General features: G+C 40.0%; 1 protein-coding gene across 1 annotated transcript in view; it reads right to left on the bottom strand.

Moving 5' to 3' along the window:
* prpf8 (pre-mRNA processing factor 8) overlaps nucleotides 1-23949 on the bottom strand; it is a 30352-nt gene extending 6403 nt beyond the window's left edge. Inside the window, exons 1-35 of the mRNA XM_061919184.1 lie at nucleotides 23775-23949; nucleotides 21862-21984; nucleotides 21604-21772; nucleotides 21316-21480; nucleotides 21026-21244; nucleotides 20748-20960; nucleotides 20538-20663; nucleotides 19354-19459; nucleotides 18177-18367; nucleotides 17980-18099; nucleotides 17676-17865; nucleotides 17479-17598; nucleotides 17228-17362; nucleotides 15710-15839; nucleotides 15281-15477; nucleotides 14987-15193; nucleotides 14256-14419; nucleotides 14046-14172; nucleotides 11910-12102; nucleotides 11637-11824; nucleotides 8018-8256; nucleotides 7783-7929; nucleotides 7487-7697; nucleotides 7244-7360; nucleotides 5358-5605; nucleotides 5105-5284; nucleotides 4765-4900; nucleotides 4434-4603; nucleotides 4191-4320; nucleotides 3939-4085; nucleotides 3688-3848; nucleotides 3406-3597; nucleotides 2587-2824; nucleotides 1211-1339; nucleotides 868-981 (exon numbers count right to left, since the gene is read on the bottom strand). Of these exons, the coding sequence (XP_061775168.1) occupies nucleotides 868-981; nucleotides 1211-1339; nucleotides 2587-2824; nucleotides 3406-3597; nucleotides 3688-3848; nucleotides 3939-4085; nucleotides 4191-4320; nucleotides 4434-4603; nucleotides 4765-4900; nucleotides 5105-5284; nucleotides 5358-5605; nucleotides 7244-7360; nucleotides 7487-7697; nucleotides 7783-7929; nucleotides 8018-8256; nucleotides 11637-11824; nucleotides 11910-12102; nucleotides 14046-14172; nucleotides 14256-14419; nucleotides 14987-15193; nucleotides 15281-15477; nucleotides 15710-15839; nucleotides 17228-17362; nucleotides 17479-17598; nucleotides 17676-17865; nucleotides 17980-18099; nucleotides 18177-18367; nucleotides 19354-19459; nucleotides 20538-20663; nucleotides 20748-20960; nucleotides 21026-21244; nucleotides 21316-21480; nucleotides 21604-21772; nucleotides 21862-21973 (5631 nt within the window). The 5' untranslated portion in view covers nucleotides 21974-21984; nucleotides 23775-23949. The remainder of the gene's footprint in view (nucleotides 1-867; nucleotides 982-1210; nucleotides 1340-2586; nucleotides 2825-3405; nucleotides 3598-3687; nucleotides 3849-3938; nucleotides 4086-4190; nucleotides 4321-4433; nucleotides 4604-4764; nucleotides 4901-5104; nucleotides 5285-5357; nucleotides 5606-7243; nucleotides 7361-7486; nucleotides 7698-7782; nucleotides 7930-8017; nucleotides 8257-11636; nucleotides 11825-11909; nucleotides 12103-14045; nucleotides 14173-14255; nucleotides 14420-14986; nucleotides 15194-15280; nucleotides 15478-15709; nucleotides 15840-17227; nucleotides 17363-17478; nucleotides 17599-17675; nucleotides 17866-17979; nucleotides 18100-18176; nucleotides 18368-19353; nucleotides 19460-20537; nucleotides 20664-20747; nucleotides 20961-21025; nucleotides 21245-21315; nucleotides 21481-21603; nucleotides 21773-21861; nucleotides 21985-23774) is intronic.
* Between the last annotated feature and the right edge of the window lie 1814 nt (nucleotides 23950-25763).

Here is a 25763-nt window from a genome sequence, read left to right as displayed (position 1 = left end):
AATCCAGTCACAAATGTGTCCGCATCATTCAACTTACTGGGCGTCAAGAGCTTAACCTAATTATTGTGGCCATGAAGTGTTGCCAAAAAAAACAAACAGTCATCACTCCACTTCCACTTGAAGACAGCATAAGTCCATTTAAGACAGTTAATAATAATTAGGTGCGTTGTTTTCATTACCTACCATTGTTTAGGTTTCATTTCATCCAATTAAGCCTTTTCGAAGATCCTACATTACAATATTTTTGTTCAGTATTTGGTCTGTATTTATAGAGCGCTTTACTATACCTGATACTAAGGCTGTGAATCTTTGAGCACCACACAATTCGATTTCATTCTTGGGTGTAACGATTTGATCCATATCAAAATATAAATAAATCAAATAAATAGATTTTTTTATTTTCAATTGATTAAAAATCATTACAAATAAGAAGCGTGATTAATTCCAAAGGCGTTTTTTTTTTTTACACCACTACCTAATACGATCCCCGAAACGCATTTAGTATACATTACATTCACCCATTCACACACAGATGGCATAAGCTGCCATGCAAGGCGCTAACCACGACAAATCAGGAGGAAGGTGGGTGAAATGTCTGAACCAAGGACACAACACCTGTAACTATGAAGGCGAGAGCTGGACACGAACCGGGAACCCTCAAATAACTGGCACGGCCCCTCTACCATCTGAGCCACGCCGTCCCAAAATAATAAATGAATGTATGATTCGTGCTGATATCACGTCCGATCAATATCGGTATCGGGCAATAATTAATGCTTTTATATCGGTATATCATAATATATCGGGAGACCCCTACTCAGCGCTATTAATTAATAAGCCAACTGTAATTTATTGTGACAGTCTTACCTCCAGAGGGTCCAACATGCCCTTCCTGGTCACAATGATCTGCTTCGGTTGCTCTTCCACTGGGAGAGATCGGATTAAGGCGGCTACTTCTTCAGCAGTCTTCCATTTAGCCAGCTGCAAGGAAACAAATTGTTTTACCACATGCAAATTATAATGAAATGAACATTGTTGATATTGGTTTGAAAACGGTATTTTCAATAGATTATGCATGAGTCCTAACATGAAAGTTTTGTTTTTTCACGGCCACAGAAACAGAGCTAAAAACAGCAAAGAGTCGCTTGTAGTGTTTCCTCGATTTGCCAAAATGAACTCCCAGTATCAGTTGTAAATCTTTTTTTTTTACCTGTCCCAGACGTTTTTGTCCAGCCCAAACAGAAGTGTGAATGATTTTAAGGAAGAGCTGTCCCGTCCTGGGGTTGAAGATGAAAATGGCTCCATTGATGGGTTTGGTGGTCAAATTACCTTCAAATGTCTGGTAAAAATAGGAAAAAATGGATGTTAATACATTTTCTATGATGATACAATGGAACCTCAATTTACAAATCCCTTTACTTTTTAATTTACAAACTTTTAAATTGAGGCATATATCCCTGTCTGTGTAAACCATGTCTTTGTGTACGAACGCTTCATTCAGTCATTCATTTTGTCAGGCCTGCAGGCAAAAAGCAGAGCGCGGCATTTTTGTGGGGGCAGAGCCCTCCAGGTCACTTGCTGCCCAGGACGCTACTAATCATTTCTTAGCATTTTAGCACCTGTGCTTTTTGTGTGTTTTTTCTCCTTTTGACACATTTTGTCTATTTTGCTAACTCAAGTATCTAACATAAGTCCCAAAAAGATAACAGACCAGCATGGAAAAAAGAAGGGAAATGCTGTAGAATGAAAAAAAAAAACTATTTGCGAGGAGTACATTTAAGGCAGAAGAATCATCGAAGCAGCCTACGTACCAGAGCAAGTTTTAACTGTGATGAGACTGGACTTGTCTAGAAAACGATGCCAGAGCAGATTTACTTCACAGCAAATGGGAAGAGCTACTCTCGTTCAGTAGTGTGTCTTTCATGTCACACTCATGCACACATCGCCCGTACTTTCGCTTTCCCTGTCTGCTTCTTTTACCGTCGACGACTCCTCATGGATTTTACTTTTTAAAACCCGTTTAAAATCCAGAGGGGCTCATGCATTTTCTGCTGTGGCTCCAAAACTTCGGAACAATATTCCACTTGCTATTCGGACAGCTCACTCTTTAATGAGTTTTAAAACATGTCTTAAAACATAATTTTACTCTTTGACTTTTAAACCAGCATGAGAATTGTGTGATTTTAGTCTATTTTTTAAATGTATTTTATGTTAAATTTATATTTAAATGTTTTATATAACTGACTCCCATTGTATGTATGTCTTAACTCCTGTGAAGCACTTTGTGAAATTTTTGTTGGTTGAAATGTGCTATATAAATAAAGTGGATTGGATTGAAAATGTTAATATAGCAATGTTATTAAATTTAAGGATTTTTGTGATTTCTGATTATTTGCGAGGACACCATAGAGACTTCTGCATGTGTGCACGTGTGTTGGCAGAGCAGCGCATAAACCACAGCTCAGCTTGTTTTGGATTTATGGAGAAATTTGCTTCACTACATAAACGTTCGTAAATCGAGGTAATACCTAACAAAGAGACAAACATTTTCAAAGTTTAAAATTGGGAGCACAAGTCAGCACACACCTTGTGGATGGTGACTCTGTAGACATTGGTGTCATCCACAAACCAAATGATTTGGTTGGAGAAGAGTTCCCCGTAGTTCTGTGAGGACAGGTAGGGCTCAGTGGGCTCTGAGGAGTAGAGTTGCAGACCCTTGCGGATGCGCTCCCTCAGCACATACAGCGCAGGATTGGCCTTCATGATCTTAGCCATGGCCTGTTGGATCAAAGGCTTGCTGCCAGGGAACCAGTTTCCATAACCACTGCACAAAAAGAACACATGCAAGGTGAGAGCTGGACAACGTCCATATTTATATTTCTCAGCTCTAATAACTGTTATCAAGTCATGCTCATTGAAGTATTTAAACCAGGGGTGTCCAAACCTTTTCCACCAAGGGGTGCATGGATAAAAATTGAAGGCAGCGGGGGCCACTTTGTTACATTTTTACATTAAAGATACTAAAACGAATACAACATGGGTCAATCAAAATATGCTAAACTTCTGAACACAACATCGATTTCTTAGCTTTGTGTTATCAGTAACAAAGCACATTCTACATCGTTTTGCCCTAAATTAGTAATTCTAAGCACAAAAATGTTAAATTAACTAATAATACCAATATTACAGTAGTATTGGCCACTAGACGAGACCAAAACAATGAGACTGCCCTCATCAGTATTGTGGCCACTGATTGGGTCAGGCTCGGTCAGCCTTACAAGCATTAGCATGCTAACTTTGTATCAAATTTTATCCATTTTTATTGTCTTTACAATGGTGTAGCGGGCCAACAAAAGAAAAACTGCAGGCCGCACTTTGGACACCCCTTACTTAAATAATACTGACCTGTGAAGGTTGTAAGCCAAGTCGATGGCAATGAGCACCCCAGTGGGGGAAGGATAGATGCTCATGTTGTCCGTAGTGTAGTCCAAGAACTTGGCTCTTGCGTAGCGCTCAATATCATGCGAGTCATAGTCACCCCAACGCAGCTGGATGTCAATCCAGTATTTTTGGGTGGTGGTGCTGTCCATCACATCCCTGCAAAGAGTCAGACATGGAGTTTACATGAAGTTCATACCCCAGTTTCATGTGCATAGACAATCGATGAAGAGAAGTTCCGAGTCATACTTTGAGTCAGCCAGCAGAGATGGCCGAGAGACGTTCCACTTGTAGGATGCAAAGAGGAGGATGTCGGCACAAGACGAGTTCATCTTGTAGGACTTCCTGGGGTGGATGGTCTCCTTCTGCACAGTCTCGATCTCAAGAGCATCTAGCTCCTGGTCAAAAACCTAAAAGCAAAAACACATTCATATCTGTACAAATAAAAGCAGGGAAATATAGCTTTCCATTTCTTATTACTCTGTGGAGAAAAATCCTACCTGACAGAGATCCATGACAACACTCTCATGAATCTTCTGCCACAAATGAGCCCTGAAGATCTGAATGAGGGAGATCTTCAGTGTGGGGATCTTTCCGTGCATAAAGATTCCAGTCAGGTCAAGTTGCACCTGGAAACCCACATATACCTAAAGAGGGGGGAAAACACTATTAGTTTCTGAAGCTTTTAACCTTCAAAATATTACTTTTTAACCCCTACAAATAATGCTATTGTAGTTCTATTTGGAACTAACATTGGCTCTGTTGATCGTGGGCGACCACCAAAGAGTGAAGCGACGGTTGGGGATTTGGTTGAGACCAGATCTCTGCGCATTGGTCAGCTTCTTCCACTTCATGGACTCTTCAAAGCCACTGGCCTTCTCCCTTTAGTCCAGAAAGACAATTGGTCAGTTTGATTTAGATTCAATATTGGGGAAAACACACACAATAAGAAAACCTGGCGACGTGAGTATAATTGATTTCTCAACATGACTCACCAGAAGAGACCTTCCCATGTGGGGAAGTAGGTGCCTCTGAAGAGAGTGTGTTCCAGGATGCCTTCCACACCACCCAGAGCCTGGATCATATCTGTCCGGTAATTGTTGAGGTTCCACAGTTTTCCATCATGCCTCTGATGGGTCCACCAGAAGGGATTCTGCTTCAGCACCTGCATTATTCCAAAAAACAGATGCATCAATTTTCAGATTCACTTCAGCATTTGGTGTTAAACACAGTATGTTATCATGCAACACACGTTAATGCTGACTGGAGCTCGTTTGAACTTTGCATGGAACATGCATTTCCAGCTAAAATATCTCTCCATCATACCTGGTATTGTTTAAAGTCTGTTCTGACTCTCCAGCCTTTGTCATAGGCCAGTGTGTGTCTGTCTTTTTGGAAAAGGGTGTTGATACGTGGAATTCCTCTGTCCCATGAGTCCTCCAAATCCTCCAAAGTGAGACGCCTGAGATACAGAACACAAACTGCCATTTGTTCCACAGCTTACGGCATTCTTTCCTTTGTGGGCAAGGAAAACTAGAAATATGTGGGTGTCTAGCATTCACAATACACAAGTCTAATGACCGGGGAAGCCTTTTATGAAAACATGCCCATCATGAGATCTCCAAGTACTTTCATAAAAACACTACCAATGAGAAGAACAAAATACCTGTTCTGTGCAATGGCTTCTTGCCTCTTGAGGGCGTACTCTGCCCACACTCTCTGCGAGTCAATGAACTCACTTTCCCATGGCTGAATGTAACGATACAAGTTTGGGATCAGTTGGTCCTCTTCGTGACTCATTCCGGACCTGAAATGGGTGATGCCCACATCTGTCTGCTTGGACCACCTGGTGGGGAAAGAGAACAGTTTAATACCAACTTTGAAGTAATTTAAGGATCAAGGAAAAAGTGCCGCCTTACCGCAGATCAGACTGTGGAATCAGCACATGGCCCATGGACAACATGCCCAGGCCTCCCAACTCCTTGGGAGTATAGAATACGACAGGCGGGAAGCGACTGGGCATTTTGGAGTTCAGACCGATCTTGATACGCGTTTGAATCTTGTTCTCACATTTGACCAGTAGATCCAGGAGCTCCTGGGTGTTGACCACCGCTTCACGGAAGTAGGTCATCAGACCGATGAGAGCTGTGTTCCATTTGTTCACAATCTGGAGGCAAAAACATTCATTATAACTCTTAGGTCTTTTTGACAAACACTTCCTCCAATTTTTAAGACTGTACATTTTAGGATGCGCAATTTTTTATCAAAACAGATACCGATAATTATTATTAAATCTATTACTAGAGATGCTTTGATCGGGGGCCGATATTTGCCTTTTTCAACTGATCGCGATCGACTGATGAGCTGCTGAGCCCAGGCGATCTTTACCACAGCTGTTTGTGTTCACATGGCTAAGGATTGTATTCACCGGAAACTTCCTACAAAAGGGATACAAACTCAGTCAGGGAGACAGTATTACATTTCCATATTCCTTGTTACACACATGCAGGAGATGTGTGCTTTAACTCCCGGACAGTGCGTGTCTTGCCAGAACACCGCGCCAAATTAAGAGCAAGCTCTAAGAAGAGCATCGTCGAGAAGCCTTGTTCTAAAATTGTAATCCAACACCATGGTGGAAAATAAACTTTTTACTGGAGGACTACAGGAAAGAGAATGGCTAAGCATGTTACACACACCAAGCAGGACAACACAAGAAGCTAACAGCTAAAGCATCCATGTAAAATAGGGGTGATCGATGAAGATGTCGCTATTATCAATACAGAGCATGGTATCAGTGTATAAACGATACTAAAACAATTAGATTGATCTTTATCTTTTTACTGTTCTTAATACAAAATCTTTATTTTTTAATTGTTTTTTGTTATTGTTTACAAATATTTAGATACAGGAGGGCTTTGAAGGAAAAAAACATTTTTTTTTAGAAAGGAAGCCAATAAACATTTTTTCTTCTGTTTAGATTTTGTGCACAAGCCACTTTATTTAGTCAAATAACACATTTTTTTTAAAAAAGGAAGCCAATAGACATTTTTTCTTCTGTTTATTTTCTGTGCACGAGCCACTTTATTTAGTTAAAAAGTTGTATGGAGCAGGCAATACCACACATCTGATTTCCAACAATACTAGAAAATTTTAAATGTAATAAGATAAGCTTGATAAAAATGTGTTACTGTTTAAATTCTACCAGCCACTCCCGCAAATGAATGGATGGACAATCTGTCAAAATATCGGATCGGGATATTAGGCCAGATATGTTAATCGGGACATCCCTATTCATTATACTTAAAATGTTTTAACTGCAGTTTGTACACATCTAAGGTGGATTTGACAAACGGTAGATGTAGATTTGTCCTAACTAAGGACGACATCTCTACTATGTTTGGGATAACCCAACCCTCATAAATAAGTAGTGAAGCTTATGTCCTTATTTTCATCAATCAGTGTGGCGATCACATATTTTGCTAGAAAAAACTAATGTGAAAAAGCTTGAAAGTACACAGTGGCTCCTAGCGGTTTACTAGCTCACAAAAGCCTGTATCTTCACCAATAATAAAGGGCTTGTTGTCCAACGCCATCACCTCAATGACAAAATCACTGGTCGTTTTATCCCTCAGGTTGTCTCTTTCATACCTAGGCTACAACCCTTTGGAGTTTCCGTCAAATAAAACTACCACAAAAGGAAATGATTAAAGTGTGACTAAAACTAAGTATTCTCATCCAAAAGACTAAGACTAAAACTAAGATGGCTGCCAAAAACACCAGGTTTGGAATTAAAATATTCACTGACCTTTGTAAAAGTGGTTGAGCCAGAGGCCATCAGGATCTGCCGCACTCGGTTGTGGAAGCGCTGCATTGATTCATCATCCACACGCAGGAAACACTGAGCTGTCCTCTCTTTGGTAACCTACACATGCAAATACACAAAAGCAACGATGCCTTTAACACCGCAATGGTATGGTGGCCACAACATTTTGGGTCTGTGGAAGGTAAAAAACTGGTACTGGTCAATGAAGGGAAAGTATTTCTTTACCTCATTCTGCAAATTCCAGACACCGTCCTTATGGGTGAACTCCTCATAGCTTGTTCGACATTTGGGCAAGATGCGGCACTCAAAGCCACACATGTTGAAGAGCAGGTTGGGATTGTCTTTGCTGTAGACGGACACAAAGCTGTTCTCCCACTGGACTGTGGTCACAGACCTTGGCAGGCGGTTCTTGATGTCCCAGAACACTGCACGCCCACTGAGATGAATATGAAAAGACTTATAGTCAAATTTTTGACTAGTTTGAAATACATAGTAGTATAAATCAGAGGCAGACGACTCACAGATTGACATCGTGCTTCATCAGCCTCATGCGGGCATCACGGGGCCAACACTTCTTGTTGTTGTAGCCCACAATGTTCTCATTGTTGGGGTCAGGGTGCTCTGTCAGATACCTCTGAATGAGATCCCGAGCCTCGTCAGCAGAAAACCTGATGAAGTCACAAGAGAATAATTACACAAAAATCTAACTAGCCAAGCGTAAAAAAGGAAATACTAAATTTCAAACAACGTTCTAACCTGAAGAAGATGTGAATGCGGTCGATGTAGCGGCAGTACAGCCTGATGGGGTGGGCGCTCTCTGTTGCTGTGTCTTGGAAACTGAGGAAGTCGTTGGGCATCTGAGGGGGACCTGCCATCTCGCTGGCTCGGTGCAGACCTAACACTAGTAGATCCATAACTAGACCATAGTACTGTACAATGAATGAGGCAAACTGGAGTCCCCGGATGATGCCGTAAGAGTTTGTGTGATTCATGTCCTAAAAACAATAAGAAAATGTTCACTTACTTTTTGTATTGCATTACAAATGTGATAACAGAAAAATAATTAGGAATTATTTGATATATTCAACAAGGAACTGTACTTTATGGAAATGTTGCCTATCATTCACAATCCCTATGTAGGACAAGAACACATTTTTCTTTTTTTATGCATGAAAGTATGAGGTGGCTAACAATGCAGCTACCGTATTTTTCGGATTATAAATCGCTCCGGAGTATACGTCGCACCCCCCGAAAATGCATAATAAAGAAGGAAAAAAAACATATATATGTCGCACTGGAGTATAAGTCGCATTTTTGGGGGAAATTTATTTGATAAAATCCAACACCAAGAATAGACATTTGAAAGGCAATTTTAAATAAATAAATAATAGTGAACAACAGGCTGAATAAGTGTACGTTATATGAGGCATAAATAACCAACTGAGAAGGTGCCTGGTATGTTAACATAACATATTATCATAAGAGTCATTCAAATTACTATAATATATAGAACATGCTATACCTTTACCAAACAATCTGTCACTCCTAATCAATAAATCGGATGAAATCTTCTTCCTCGATGTCGCTCCTAAATAACTCTGCCAACTCCAAAGATATGCGCCGCTTCCTCTTGTCGTTTTCTGCTGCATATTTCACTACGTCCAGCTTGTAATCTGCAGTACATGATTTTCTTTTCGGTGCCATTTTTGTTCAGCCCTTCTCAGTTTTTATAAGTTACCACCAACGTTGAAATGATCCATTTTAATAGCTACGGCAGTAGCATATAGCAGTTAGCATTCCATGACCCACAATGCACTTCTGCCATGACCCTCCCCGCCGAATTCTTATTGTTTGACGAGTGTGTGACGATTGCTGATATTTTCTTCGTCTCTTCCGCCATTGTGATAAATATTATTATTTAATATTTTACGGTAAGGTGTTATTAAATTCACACATAAGTCGCTTCGGAGTATATGTCGCACCCCCAAACTATGAAAACAACTGCGTCTTATAATCCAAAAAATACAGTAATTAGAGTACTCTATTGCAACCGTAAAGCTCTCTAAAACATCCTAAAACCACTAACAATATTCTATTTGCATCTTGTGACCTGAATATTAACAATATTGTTATTATAAGCGTTAACGTAGACCATTTTTTTAGCGGCGCCGTGATCGCAGAGCTAACTAGCTTACGCAGTACACTATCGACAATATGAGCTGGTGCTGCATAGCCTCTGAGCTAATGAAAGTTAAATCTAAATTATAAATCGTGCCTCTCACCTGGACAGTAGAAGGTTGTGATCATAAACCAAGAAGTTGGTCAACTTTGACATTCAACTTGTACCCATAGATGGCGAAAACGACACGAAAAAACACTCACTTGTGGCCACTTTCCTATTTTTAAACCTGCTTTAGGATTTTAAAGAATTATTCACCTAAATGGGAATATAAGAACATTCTTTTTGTCGGCATCCCAGTAAGAGCTGACCTTGTACAGTAAGTGATTGTTTTATTATGTTTGTAGCTTGTATATCTTGTTTAGCACTCGGCTATACTGCTACATGATGCTCAGTGTTTCACTAAAGCTGGATCAACTTACCACTCAGCTCTTAAAACCTATAGCTCATCCTGTATATTCATGCTAAAAAATATAGGGTTCTGGATCATCATTTGTTCCAAAGTACTTTGTTGTCGCTTTTGAAGTCTGCCATGATTAGTAGTGTTGTTGTTAAAGGGAAAAGCAAACGTGAAGCCTCTGTGAAATTAACACGTCGCCGTATGCTTAATGACAAAAATACGCAAATATTGTTGGGTCAATAGAGACGACTGTACATTTTAATGACTTTACTGTAACTCCTGCGTCACAAAAACTAAGACTCACTTTCGCCGAACAACAACGTCATTCACACATGCGCAGAGACAAATACAGCTCCTAACAAATATTACATGTTATTATAAATCTGCCGGTTACTACAGTACATACAGGTTGTATTTACCCGATGTCACAACCGGCTCATTAAATATGCAAGGCTACAAGTGGTGGGGATTTGGTTGGCATTTTGCCTTTCTTGAAAAAAAAAGGCCCTATGCTTGGTTGTTTTAAGAACCATTCGAATCGCAAAAAGTTTAAAAGTTTCTTCAGAGTTCCTCGAGAGAAGGGCGAAAGATGTCAAGATTTTACGAAAGGACAAGACAAGTGGCACGTACTTCAGTCCAAGAAGGCAGAGTTGAAGAATGCACACATTTGCAGTGATCCCTTTGTTATAGGTTTGTTTGTTATACTTTTAACTTCTAGTATTTCCCATTTATTATTATCTTGATATTATTTGTATTTTATCTTGTTTGGTTCTTAAAATGCATGTTTGCAGGGAGTGTTTTGTAAACAATATAACTCGGTGAGTCTAGATAAAATAAATCAAAAGTGAGCAAAGCCTAAAATAGTTAAGCTTTTACAAAACGCAGCAGTCATAAATGAAGCACATATAAAACGTTGATATCTATAATTATATTTTGATGGACGGAAATACATGCGCACCCGTAACGGCGCGTGTAAAACTAAGGCAACAAACATGGCTGTAGACGCAAAGTTAAGTCATGAAATGCAACCTTACCCTAGCAGACACGATGCGTGATTTATCTGGGAGAATCTTGATACCAATATCCTTGACCCAGCCACACACAAAGAAGTTGTAGACCTGTGTACTTTTCCAAATTTTCATAGGGTCTGTCGTGTACCAGATAGTTCGACATGTCTGGGAACGTGACCGACGGATAATCCTTGAGGTCACTCGACAAATCTTTTTTTGATAACTTATAGGGATAGATTCCATTGCATACGCGAGGCATTCAATCGATCGCAACTGGACTGTTGGGTTTGTCTTAGAAGACGCTTCGCCTCTTACCAAAGTAGTCTTCATCAATGTGTTCCAGATGAATAAGAACATCCATAGACACTGTTACATAGTTGGCATTTTTTTTGCTCGTATTTGCTTTTAGTGGTAAGACATAGCCCTTGCATACTCAGTTCGTACACGATTTTCTGCAAAGTTGCCATGTTGGTTTGATGGCCCGCTACTTCGTTAACTTTGGTTTAAAAGTCCCATGACTGAATACAACCTATATACTTACAGCGTATATATATATATATATATAAAACAATGGAGGTTTTTGATGTCTTTAGAGCGCTTTTAGGCGGAAAAGAGTGACTTAAATTACCTTTAATGTTAGACTTAGACTTCCTTTATTGTCATTCAAATTTGAACTTTACAGTACAGATAAGAACGAAAATTTAGAATGTTAGAATGCAAAAAAAAATAAATGTGTTCTTCAAAAAACTGCAGTACCTTTGTAAAATGTATTAGAAATCCGTTTACCTTGTAGTTGATGACCACATTGTTCTTGGCCGTCATGTAATCAGCAATGTTGTGGTCCACAATAAGACGCAGCAGCCTGTTAAGCAATGTCAGATCTATCTTCTCGTACATCTTCTCATAGCGAGATTCCAGCATCACGTTACACTCTCCTTCTGCAGTTTCCCAGACATCTTGCAAGTTGTTAACGCCTGCAAACATTCAAAAGGATAGGAGTATAAATATGATCTGTATTGACGATTTTAAACATTGTTTATGTAATGGCAGTGCCTCGACCTTGGCACCACTTGTAGACGAGCAGTGGAGGTGGCTCAGTGTCGGCGGGTTTGATCCAGGGTGGGAACAGCCGTCTCTTGTCAGCTTCATACCACAGATACTGATCCAGGTAAGCGTCTGTGATCTTCTCCAGGGGTTCGACGTCGTACACCGGCACCAGGTGGCTGTACAGGTCCATGAACTCGATCCCCACCTGTGCAAAACAAGAACAGTGTAATGAAGGTCAATGCAATGAAGCTTCTGGTTAGCTCCTCAAAAAACCTCTGTCAAGAATGAATGCATAGCGGGCCAACTTTTAATGTTTGCAATCCAGTAGATCTCCCCCCATATTTGTGAGTGTTGATTATTTTAATATAAAAAAAATTATTTTACTTAACTCACAACAAATGAATAGCAAGTTAAATTTAGCACTGTCAAATCCATAATTGCCACTGCAATGATCCATTGTTTAAGGCTGTTATTTGGTTTTGGACATGACCACTATAAATGAATTTTCGCCAGGTAAGAATATCTATAACTTTTATAATTTCATAACTAAAGCATAAAAAACACTTTACTACCTTCTAAATACATTTGACAACATAATGAGAGCCCTCTAGTCACGGAATAACAACAATGCTAATGTAGGCATGCTAACTTTTTAAGTTAATTTTGCAGCCGTACTCCTCAGTCACAACTTGGTACTTGATACATGCTAACTGCTACCATGCTAATGTAAGCATGCGCAGGTGGTGGAAGACTGGTTGGCCCCCAACACTGTGGTTCCGGGTTCAATACACAGTCCCACTGTGACCATGTCGAAGTATACCAAAAACCCCCAGTTGCTACTGATGTCATCAATAGGTGAATGTGGTAATAATGTCAAAGCCCTTTGATTACCTTGAAGGTAGAAAAGCGTGATACCCTTACCCATAAGTCACCTTCCCACTCTTTGAATCTAATGTAGTAATGCTGCCTGTGGCCAGAGGCTGAGCCAGTCAGTGGCCACGAAACTGAACCACATAATCTAATTGGTTTGGTCTAATCAAATTTTCAATAATACCGTAGTATTGATATTTTCAATTCATTTAGTCATGTTTTTGCTTGAAAAGGCTTCATCTACAGGAAAATGTAGAATGTGTTTAAAAACCCCCCCAAAAAATCAGCAATGTGGTGAAAAAGCAATATTTGAAAACAAGATGTGGCCAGGAACAACTGCTCAGATTTTTTGACAGAATCTTAGCTTTTATAATTAATAATAATAATTAGCACTTACAATGCAACTTGTTAATTTTATATTCATTTGACTGCTTGTATATAATATATATATATATATATCTGTAAATACAAAAGTGTATGTTGTAATAAAAACTACATAAATTAGTTTACATCATTAAAAACATGATTTATTACACAAAAAAAGAAGCTACTTTTAAGGACTACTCAAACTGTTATGGGAGTCATTCTCAGAAAGACTCGTGGTACCTGAAGTATTTTTAAAATTTATTTTGTACATTTTGTAGTCATTACATAAACAGTTCTAATAAATTTCTATAATACTTCAAAGAAAACTGGGTTTGTTGAAAAAAAAAAAAAAAATCTACCCAAACATTTAATAAAGTTAAATACAAATAAGGCAAGAATAAGGAAAGTATTCCACACTTCTTTTTTCTAAAGTAAATCTGTACATCAGACATGGGCATCTACATCAACAAAAAGATTTGCCTGAGTGGCTGGACAGAACAGATTAGCTCGATTTTTGATTAGGCCGATAATCGTTAAAAATAAAGAATCGTGATTAAATTTAAAAAATCGATTTTTGTGACACTCCTAGTGGTCATAGATTTTTCATATGACAGGAGTGTTCTGTTTTAAGTACCTATTGTAAAATTAAAATGTTGCTATATAGTGTTCTACTGCAAAAATATCACGGTGTAACTTTTTAACTGTCCTTACAGGTCAGTCGGTTAAAATCGATTGCTAACTTAACATAAACACATACAAATTATTTTTACTATTAAATTGGCAAACTTAACTATTTTCTAGTCTCACAAAAATGTCACAATTCATGACTTTGAGTCAGTCAGGATGTCGGTAGACAAGTGCAATTTACGAATGCATGTCGAGCAGGAGTAAAAACAATGGTTTGGTCCTGACCTCTTTGAAGGCTCGCTGGGTGAGCAGGTGACGCTTGATCCTGGACAAAGCCTCGTGGGGATTGTCATATGCCTGCTCTATCAGACCCAGTTCTTCTCTTTGAGACTGGTTTAAGCGAGACTTCACACTAGGACACACATTGTTAAAAGATACATCCATTAAGGCTGCTTTTCGGGGTGGAATGACCACAGCTGTTGAATGTTTGTTTACCTGTAAGCCTCTTTGAGCCTCTCCAGGGCCAGGATGAGTAGCTTGGTGTCGTGCTTGTATGACAATGGTGGGAAGGGGATGGGTGAGAACCGTCGACTCTCCAGCCAGTGAACAGTTGTGGTGTAGATGGCTACAGCTTCCTCAGCTGTGATGTAGGGGCCATCCTGTAGGAAAATCATAATAACCACTTTCACAAATATATATAAAACATTTTTAGCAGTTTGACATCAAATGACGGTTTTGTGGGCATGTTTGTAATATTGATATGTTAATAAAAGTGAAGTGAAGTGAATTATATTTATATAGCGCTTTTTCTCTAGTGACTCAAAGCGCTTTACATAGTGAAACCCAATATCTAAGTTACATTCAAACCAGTGTGGGTGGCACTGGGAGCAGGTGGGTAAAGTGTCTTGCCCAAGGACACAACGGCAGTGTCTAGGATGGCGGAAGCGGGAATCGAACCTGCAACCCTCAAGTTGCTGGCACGGCCGCTCTACCAACCGAGCTAAACCGCTAAAAAAACAAACTTGACCCTTGAATTTAATTCAAAGCAATGTCTGAATGGCGACATATTCGCTGCTGCAGCAGCTAGTGATAAAGAGCTGCCATTAAATTCAATATTCCTCCCGCTCTTACGCACAGGCAAGCAGTCCAATGCAAGTGCGCCTATGTAAGAGGATTTCCAAAAAACAAAACAAAAAAACAATAAGTTTTTTGTCCCAGCAACTTACCTTCAGGTAGTTGTGCTGTCGCTCCTGCTCAGCTTTCAGATACAGACGAGTCAGTCTTCCCAGGTTCTTTTTGCAGACCGTCTTGTCAACCGTGGCTCCGCGACGGATTCGCTCGCGGTTGTAGTGGGCCGTGTTGGTCCACCAGTCGGCTTTGGCTTTCACATAACGCAAGATCATGTTCTCGATGGGTGTTGGCAAGCCGGGCACCTGTAGGGAAAAGAGAAACGTTACATCTTTAGTTTTACATTCCCTTTGTTGTATCTTCATGACGGTAATGACTTGTTATATACCAACCTTCCAGGGGATGTTGGCCTTCCAGCACCTCCACGACTCACTGAGATGCTGCAGAATGGTCCTGGCCTTGTTCTGTTTAATGCCCTCGGGCATCATGTCTAGGATGTCGTGCATTACAGCAGCACGCAACTCCAGATCAAAGTGAGACTCCACGCGCTGTTTGGTTACGGTCTTGGCCACACCCTTAGAGTGACGCCCTGTTGGCAAATTTAAATTAAAACAATTACAAGTAGTTCACACACAGAATGCAAAATCCATTGTCTGAGTTCCACACATCTAAATATCGACAGTAACCACAGTTATAGCAAAACTCTATGTAACATTTTACATTTTTGTTTGCCTCTTGGGACGAATGTAGTTATACATTCTTTTATGTGCTTTAATACTGTATCATTGTTCATTTAGGATATAACAAAAAATTTGGCTCACCTTCAAACTGTCTGGCCAGTAGATTTCCAAGCCACCTCTCCAGCAGGGGAGTGATGCCCCTCATGAAGAAAAGCCACACCCTCCATCCAGGCGCCCAGAAGCCACAACCTGGCCCCTTGCCTACGGGACCCTGATTAATCACAATAGCCAAACATGAACTCAAAATTCTACAATTAAAACATGCAGTGATGGATTTGAGACAATTACATACACTGAGTGGTGTGCTAAATACATCATGTGAAACATTTATTAATGCAACAATAACTAGTATTAATAATATTTTATTAGTATTACCATTTTAAAATTGAAATGATGGAAAAACCTTGATTGGTAACTGCTCTTGATTAACTCCCGGACTAAATGGTAACGGATCGCTTGTTTAAATGCTAACATGAAAACAAGAATCATTAACATCCTTCCCCATTAAACGACTTACCCCAACCTAAACTGCTTGCTAGTGTTACCATAACTGAGTTATTGTGCAGAAATATGAGGGAAAAACACTACAAAAGTACACAGTAGCAAAAAATATCAGTGAGAATAAAACAGATAGTTGGATATAGAGAACATTCAAACCCTGTATTTTTTTAATTGAAAATATTGAAATTCCACAACATAGTGAATTTGCAAACAGTTAAATTATGCACAAAGCAAACTATAACCTGCTAGCCAAGAACGTACAACAATTCTTCTCAACAAAGGAAGAAATATAGCTTAAAAGAAAAATGTAATTTAAAACATTTGTATGCAAACACAACACTTAAAACCTTTAGTATATCAGTATGTGGAATTAAATTATGAAATGGATCAAGCAAATAAATTAAACAAAGTAAAATAACCATGATAAACATTCAGAATTAATTGGTAATCTTATTCATCTCACCACATGAAATACAACTTACTTCACTAATTACTTTTTAATGTTGTTACTTACAGAGTATATTGTGAATTAATTGACAACAGGAATTGAACACAAGTATTAGCAACTGCTATGTAAAGGAAAAGATGTAGGATGAAATAAGCTCTGCTTCTTCCTACTCCTTTTCGAACATGTTAAAAAGAGAAACTGGAAATTGTGATGTATCACGTGTAATTGTACGCATGTTCTAAATAAACTCAAAACTTATATAACACATTGCTGTCCTAGTAACTAACATATTCAACTGTGCACACTAAACCTACAAACTGTGGTCTCTTAAGAACAGAGTGATTGTTTAATACTGCAAAGAATATGAGAGAAGTGTTTTTATAGGGCGTTTAAGGACCACTGAACAACGGCCAACACAAGGCCCTACAGAAATAATATGTTTAATTTGTTACACACTTTCCATTAAAAAAAATTGGCAGTTCGACCCATAGAATGGATAAATTATTAAGACAACACTATAATAATTTCAGCGTCTGAACAATACTGACCGCAATAACAACTGTGATGATTTTGGTCACGACACTTGTGAAATTTTCATATCCTTACAACCCGAGAAACGTCTCAATTAAAAAAAATCGAATAATACTTACAGTATTGAAGCGGTAGTAGATAAGATGCTTCAGATCTTTGCACATCCGGATTTGTCTCATTAGCTTGTACTTGTAGCGGTACATGCCAGTCAGCTGTCCCACATGAGCGAAGATGTACTGCAGTCCATCAGACAACTATAAAAAATAAGTCATATTGAGAATTGGCTTACTAATTCATCAGGTTGGGTCTTAAAATAATGCACAACTATCCAAAGGTTAACAAAAGTACAGAAAATATACACTAATATGACCTGGAAAGCATCCACATTTCCCAGTCTGTACTGCACATGGCTGTCCACCACCAACTTGCTGAGTCGCAACACCTCTCTGCAGAGGTGGAAAGCGTTGCCAAACCTAGACTTTTTGCGTTCCTGGAAGGGTAAATAATAAAATGTCAAGTAATTATATAAGAGTATACAATGCTAATGACAAAGGTTTAAGTTTGTACCTTTGTGGTCAGTGTTTTGACAGGCTTCAAGTTGAAGTTGTAATCAAGATGCAGGTAGTTGAGGTTCTTGCGATGGATAAGCAGATTGAGCATGTTGTAGCCCTGTCGGCAGACCTGCAGGCCCACCTCCACCCAGTCCAGCTTGGTGGACTGAAAGAACTTGGTGGCCTTGAAGGAGCGGAACAGGTACCTGTAAGCCAAGCAACATAGTTCTTAACAGCAAATCTCGGATGATGAGCAAAACAAAGGCTTAAAAGAATAAATCTAAGTCTGTAAAAGGAAAATCAAAACAAAAATGCCACACCTCTTTTTCTGGGCCTTGGGTGGTCTATGTTTGAGAGCATTGAGAACATAGTACTTGAGCAGTTTCTGATAGGACACACGTACTTTCACCGGCTGTCCAGCAGGGCAGTGCTCACGGTACCTGTTGAAATTAAAAACCTCTCTTTTTAAAAAAGAACATTTTTTTGATGACAATTATTAACATGTTGGCCTGCTTACCAGTTTTTGATCAGAGGGATATCGATGGCTCTTCTGGTGCGACCTGAACGAAGATTAAAAGGCCGTGGCGCCCAAAGCAGAGCGATGCCATTGGCGGTGTTGTCAGTGTAGAGTGGCGTCTCCTTCAGGAAGGGCTCCACAAACTCGGGAAGCTCAAACTCCTCGTCGTCATCTGGTAGAGGCTCTTGACTCTGAAAAGAAGCAGGTAGCAACAATGACAATATGAGACATTAAATCATCACACTGAGGCACAAACTAAAAATGACTTATCAGTTCCTTTACATAAACAATATCTGACTGATGGCAGACCTAATGCAACTGCACAGGGCCATAAATAAAAGCCACCATTCATTTTAATATTCCTCCATTTGTTACGCACAGGCAAGCAGACCAATGCAAGTGCGCCTTTGTAAGAGGACTTGATCAATGAATTAAAGCAACAGATAGGCTCCCAAGAACAATGTAGGGATGCACAATAAAAAAAATGTAATCACAGAAACCGGATGTTGGCATGATGTAAGCAATATGCACAGAATGTCAGCGTCGTGGACGTACGTTAATACATCCGAAATAATCAGGGATAGTGATTTACAAAATGTTTAATGTGCATAATTTAAAGAAAGTCGCGCTCTTTTAAGGAGAGAAAATGTAATCGGAGCATAAGCGCGAAGCAAGTGTGACAGTCAAACTTGCCGCAATGTACAAACATGAGTAGTCTTTAATAAAAGTCAATAACAGGCATGACGAAGTTTCTAGAAACTTGAAAATTCTCAAAGTACATTGTACAATAAGCAGCAACAATTGAAAAATAGAGTAAAATTATATAAGATAAAATATATTAGTCATTTAAGAAATATTTTTTTCATATGTATATATTTTTTTGCCATCTTAAAGAAAATATATGAATCATCGCAGATTATGCAAATCATAAACTGTCATATTGACCACTCCACTAGCCACGCCCCCAAAGGTATGCTGGCTAACCAGGGGAAACACTGCTAAATCTTGTGTAAATATATATATATATTTATATATGTACATAAATGTAAATTATCGTTATCCGGTGTGAAGGTCTGGAAAATTATCGGTATAGGTCCAAATTTCCATTATCATGCATCCCTAGAACAACGCATTGTGTTAAGTTGTTGTCTATAGAAGACACGAGACGCACACTTACCTTGACTGAATGTCTGTGTGAAATAGGGTTGATCAGTGGATCAAAGTAAAACGCAGGAAGATCTGGGTCTTCGGTCTTGATGAACACCACATTGGGTGTATGGTACCTGCATACGAAACAACAAACTCTTTTTTACAACCAACAAGAAACAAATTAAGTATAACTATTTATAAAATATATAACAGACAGGGTTTCCCTACATGTACAATATTTTCAGACTATAAGGCGCACTTAAAATCCTTTTTATTTTCTCAAAAGTCGACTGTGCGCCTAATGGAGGTATTAATTCTAGTGGTGCTTACCGACATTAAAAGCTTTTTTATTTAGTACATTGTGTAATAAGTGTGATCAGTAGATGGCAGTCACATATAAGAGATACACGTGGACTCCAGGTTGACTGATGTCTGGTTAGTAAATGATGCTATCAAGTACACAAAAGCAAGCAAGCATAATCATTTGATGTTTCATTGAGCATATACAACATTACACAGGGCCCTGAAAAAACTGTCAAAATGTTTTAACAAGACTTTAGTAAGCAACGAAGCCGCACAACTTGATGGTAAAAGGAGCATTACGGCTACCGCAGTCAGACGTGTTGTGTTTCAACATACAAGTATTATTAGGGTGTGTGTATAAGGACCCCAAAATGGCTATCAGGAGACATTATTTGGCCTTTTTTCCCCCGACTTATTAAGCAAAAATAATTTACTTATTGGGTCCTGCTGATGGGTATTCGGGATCTGTATAAGTTCAAAAAATGTGCGCATGTCCGCCTTTGTAGACCACGTCGTAGTCAATAAGCTCCTTTTTCTCTATCCTCTTGTTGTGGGGCATTCATTCTGTGCGGTTGTCATTTCTGATATAATGTAGCATACAGTTCTAACTTATATCTGTCAGTGGACTCGCTATGGAAGTGCTAAGAACTACCAGTACAACCAAGATGATGGAAAGAAGACACCCAGGTAAATAGGACCGCCAACTAAACGGGTTGAAGATGGTCTGTAAAATCTAATCTATGCAACATTTTGACAAAAGAACCATCATTACATGTTATGCAGACCACAAGGAAGTGATCTTTAATGTGCCTTTTGTGAGAAAATAGACTTGAGTAAACCCGCTCATCGGCAGTGCACCTTATAATCCAGTGAAAAATGTGGTAATTGATCATAAAAATTGCTTCTTACCAGGTGAGGTGAACATGGTGTGGCAAGTTGTTGTACAGGTAGGGGAATGCGATTTTGTACTCCGTCCTGATAGGCTGCCTGATGATGATCTTGTTGATGTCATTGAACTCATTCCAGTCTTCATCCCTTCGGGAAGAAAACAGAAAAACATTAAGTCGACAATTTTTTTTTGCTGGGAGATGTGCAGCAAGATATGCGGAAGGTCCTTACTGGAGGTTGATGTCTCGGACGAGTGGCTCAAATTTAGGCCCCCCTGGTATGGCCATGTTTAACGCCTTGGACGTAAAAAAGGCCTTAAGGTCAAACAGGTAGAAGTAGTTGAAATCCACCAAGTCTGTTAGCAGCTGGTTGGCCAGGCGGTACAGAGTGGACATCATGGGAAGTGTGAACTGCCAGCGACGGTAAGTGGTGCCGTTTACAAACCTGAAACAACGAAAAGTCAGTGCATTGTTCGCAAATAACCCAAAAAGATGTCAAGCGGTCCTTACTTTAAAGTCTCTTTGAGGGGCTGGTGCTCGTAGAGCCATTCCGCTACTGAACCGTCCTCCTCTTGATCCATCTCCATCTGAATGGCCTCCAGGGGTTCTACGTCCAGGATATTGTCTGCGTAATCCAGCGGCGGCTCCTCATCGTCGAACGGCGGGAAGCGCATCCTTTTGAAGTGTCGACGGTCACGCTTCTCTCGACGCATCATGATCCACATGGTGCTAAGAGGGGATACAGGGAAGTACGTCAATCGCCACGCTTAACTTTTGTGTGTGAAATGCATCATTCTTACCCCCACTGGGCGATGTAGACTGGCTCGATGACCCACGGTATTTCATTCACAAAAGAAATGGCCCCAGTGATGTGGTAGAGGACTGGCACGTCTCTGATCTGTTCCCAGGGCATTGGCATGTTCTCCAGGAGTTTCAGAACTGCATGGGGCATGTACTTGAGGGCACTGTGGAGAAAACAAACTGGATCAGTTCAATTATATTAACCAAAACACGAAGCTTGAGGGCATACATTAGATTTTGAAGACCGGATGATTAAGAATTAAAATGAAAGATAATAGTACTCTTACCCCAAGTAAACTCTCTTGTCATGCCGGAACTTCCTGTTGGTCATGTCCCCATGGTCCCTGATGATCTTACGGACATGCTCCGGTGGCATGTCTTCTTTCTGAGCATCCACAAAGCCAAACTTTCTCTTCTCCGAGTAGCGCTTTGCCTGGAGCTGCTGCCATTTTCGGGCTGTGGGGTTGGAAGACATTCAACACATGACACAAATCCACCATGACCACGGAAGGCTTCAAATGAAGACCTGCGGGGAGCGAGCAAACCTTTCTCTTGCAATTTCTCCTCCGTCATGTAGTCTGGGACCTGAGGTGGAAGGGGTACACCTGGAGGTGGGATCCCAGGAGGGACTCCTCTGAAGGGGAAGGGAACTGCCATGGCGCCTCTAACTACAAGCAAACACAAAGGAAACCATGTTAGATGGTTGAAGGTGCTTTCAATATTTGTTTACTTCTCTGTGTTACAAACTTAATTAAAAAACGGTCATAAAAGGGCTGCACGATTAATCGACAATGAAGGTTTTAATTACTGCAATCACCAACTGCATGAGTTGGAAGTTGTTTTTATTTCCTTCGCCGTCACCGCCATTTGAGTGACAAACACGTTGGCCAATCAGAATTATTGAGCCTCACGTTTCTTCGTCTCACTCTCTGCATTGCTCTCAGCACCCAAGCACTTTTATTTAACAGTAGAATTACCTGACCCCAGTGAGTCCTCTTTTCAGTCATTAACAATCTTTGTCTCGGTGGGCATAGGGCTAGACCTCCAGCTTTATACACACAGGATGCGCAGACAGAGCACCCTGCTACACGCTAGTATAAAATTCCACAAACTAATAAAAGTTAAGAGGAAAAAAATTTTTTACGAAGCCAAATGTCCCGTTGCGGTAATAGCTCAGGTTCAAATCGGATGGGCAATATGAGACCATCAACGCGGACAAACGAGCGAGAATGATGTTATGGCAACAAACAAAAAGACAAAGTGCAACCTAGTTTTTTCAACTGGAATGAAAAAAAACACAAATGTTAAATATTGTAATTTTTGTGTGGGTTACATTTTTGCTTACAGAAATCAGAACCCATTTTATTTTTTTTAACAGTTATTTACCTTCCAATTACAGTAAAATTATAAACAATTACACAGTGATGACTTTATACCCTTTTAATTCGCTACTTGCATGATTATATAGTATTATTACAATATAATCACTGTATAGGTTATATCAGGGGGGGGGGGGGTACAAGGATGACAGGGGATTCAAAATATTAACAGTGCAATACGTTTTCATAACATGGTCACTACTGCCTGCTTTGTCTTGTTATAGTCTTATTTTACTGTTACATTGTTATTCCCATTGTTTTTATTATTTTTGTAATATTTGTCTATCTTGTTTCCTTTTAAACCCCCATTATTTACTTTTTACTCTTTTTTAAATTGATCTCAACTCTGTACACTGCTGCTGGAATTTTAATTTTCCTGAAGGAACTCACCTGAAGGAATCAATAAAGTATTATCTATCTATCTATCTATCTATCTATCTATCTCTGGTGTACTGTCGACCAAAGCTCTAAATCTGTCTGCATACAGCCAAATATGTTTAAAGTAAATATTTCAATAATGTCCAAATGTGGAGCACCTTGAGACAATGATGTATTATTTGGCAGTGTAAAAGTCATCCTTCACTCGTTATTTTCGCAGTTTTAGGCTTTTTTTTTTTTTTTTTTTTTTTTTTTTTAACAAAATATCAAAATGCGAATCGAATCGAAATTTTATTTTTTTCTCTCTGAAAATCGTGCAGGCCTAGTTCATAAAATGCAAACATTCTCATAAGTTTATTTAAAATGAAATAATAATAGAAACTAGCTTTAAGAAAACAGTGTTATAAGTGGTTGAATAAGAGTTGAGCTAGCATCCGATTGCTTCGCTTGCGTTCGGTAACAATTGCTTCAATGGATCTAAAAACGTAAATATTATACAAGTTATGCGAATATCTCCCATCAAAAATACACGCACAATATTTAACAGAAGATTCTACTACAAAAATATATTATATTGGTCCTCGTTTTGGCTTTTAAACTCGGTGCAATAATGGCGCTAGTTAGGCCAAACGTGGTTGAGTCGCTACGCTAAGCTAAAAGCTAATCCTTTAAGTTACAAACATAATAGAGCAAACACTCACCTTGCTACCTCAGCAGCACCTGCGATGATTTGTAAACGTGAACAATCTTTGTTTCCCCCGCACTCTTGCTTGCTAAAACATGTTTATTTGATGCAGCTCGCCTTCGGAAAACTGCATCACGCACACAAGGACCGACGCTGGCCCCAAACGAAGTACGTCGTCTAGTCGGATTCACCACCGCACTTACGTCTGCGTTATTTCCTTACGTACGTTGCGAACCATACGTAAGCGCAACTGTGAAAATACCCGGATTGTTTTGTTTTCACCTCATGGCCGCCCTCTGCAGGGTTGGAGAATATCGTACATAATTTCAACAGTACTATAGACATAAAATGTCTACTACGGCTGTGACCATAGACATCTTCCATCCATCCATTTTCTACCGCTTATTCCCTTTTGGGGTCGCGGGGAGCGCTGGCGCCTATCTCAGCTATAATCGGGCGGAAGGCGGCGTACACCCTGGACAAGTCGCCACCTCATCGCAGACCATAGACATCTTATAAGATGTATTTGATCTGAGGGCTCACCACAACATTTTAAAGGCCTACTGAAATGAGATTTTCTTATTCAAACGGGGATAGCAGCTCCATTCTATGTGTCATACTTGATCATTTCGCGATATTGCCATATTTTTGCTGAAAGGATTTAGTAGAGAACATCGACGATAAAGTTCGCACATTTTGGTCGCTTATAAAAAGCCTTGCCCGTACCAGAAGTAGCAGACGATGTGCGCGTGACGTCACGGGTTGTGGAGCTCCTCACATCCTCACATTGTTTACAATCATGGCCACCAGCAGCGAGAGCGATTGGTACTGAGAAAGCAACGATTCCCCCATTAATTTGAGCGAGGATGAAAGATTTGTGGATGAGGAAAGTGAGAGGGAAGGACTAGAAAAAAAAAAAGATGAGGGCAGTGGGAGCAATTCAGATGTTATTAGACACACTTACTAGGATAATTCTGGAAAATCACTTATCTGCTGGGCTTCATGGTGGGAGAGGGGTTAGTGCGTCTGCCTCACAATACGAAGGTCCTGCAGTCCTAGGTTCAAATCCAGGCTCGGGATCTTTATGTGTGGAGTTTGCATGTTCTCCCCGTGAATGCGTGGGTTCCCTCCGGGTACTCCGGCTTCCTCCCACTTCCAAAGACATGCACCTGGGGATAGGTTGATTGGCAACACTAAATTGGCCGTAGTGTGTGAATGTGAGTGTGAATGTTGTCTGTCTATCTGTGTTGGCCCTGCAATGAGGTGGCGACTTGTCCAGGGTGTACCCCGCCTTCCACCCGATTGTAGCTGAGATAGGCGCCAGCGCCCCCCGCGACCCCAAAAGGGAATAAGCGGTAGTAAATGGATGGCTGGATGGGCACTTATCTGCTTATTGTGTTGCTAGTGTTTTAGTGAGATTATATGGTTGTACCTGAAAGTCGGAGGGGTGTGGCCGCGGGTGTGGTGACCGCCAGTGTCTTCGATGGAAGCCACGTTTCTCGACGAGGCAAGATTTTTATTTTTTTCCCCTTCCTCCACGGTGTAGGCATCCGACGGTCGGGGGCGGTCGTTGGGAGGAGGCAAGAGAGTCCGCAGCTGCAGGAGGCGAGGCACGACGCAAGCTCTCGTCTCATAACTACGGTAAGAGCCGACTTAATACCACCATTTTCTCACCGAAACCTGCCGGTTGAAATGTGGTAAGGAACCATGTTCGCTTGACCACTCTGTTCCATAGTAAAGCTTCACTATCAGCTTTTAAGAATGTAAACAAGGAAAAGCTGGCTGTGTTTGCGTGGCTAAAGGCGGCCGCAATACACCGCTTCCCACCTACGTCTTTCTTCTTTGATTTCTCCATTATCAATTAGACAAATTGCAAAAGATTCAGCAACACAGATGTCCGAATACTGTGTAATTATGCGATTAAAGCAGATAAACAACACAAAACTTGAATAATTCGGCTCCCCAACTTCAGGTCTTTTATCCTAATTGGTACCAATGATAATAA

This window comes from Nerophis ophidion, linkage group LG13 (assembly GCF_033978795.1).
Source record: "Nerophis ophidion isolate RoL-2023_Sa linkage group LG13, RoL_Noph_v1.0, whole genome shotgun sequence".
In the NCBI taxonomy this organism is placed as follows: Eukaryota; Metazoa; Chordata; class Actinopteri; order Syngnathiformes; family Syngnathidae; genus Nerophis; species Nerophis ophidion.
Note: the sequence above shows the minus strand (reverse complement) of the source record. Positions and strands in the feature narration are given on the sequence as shown.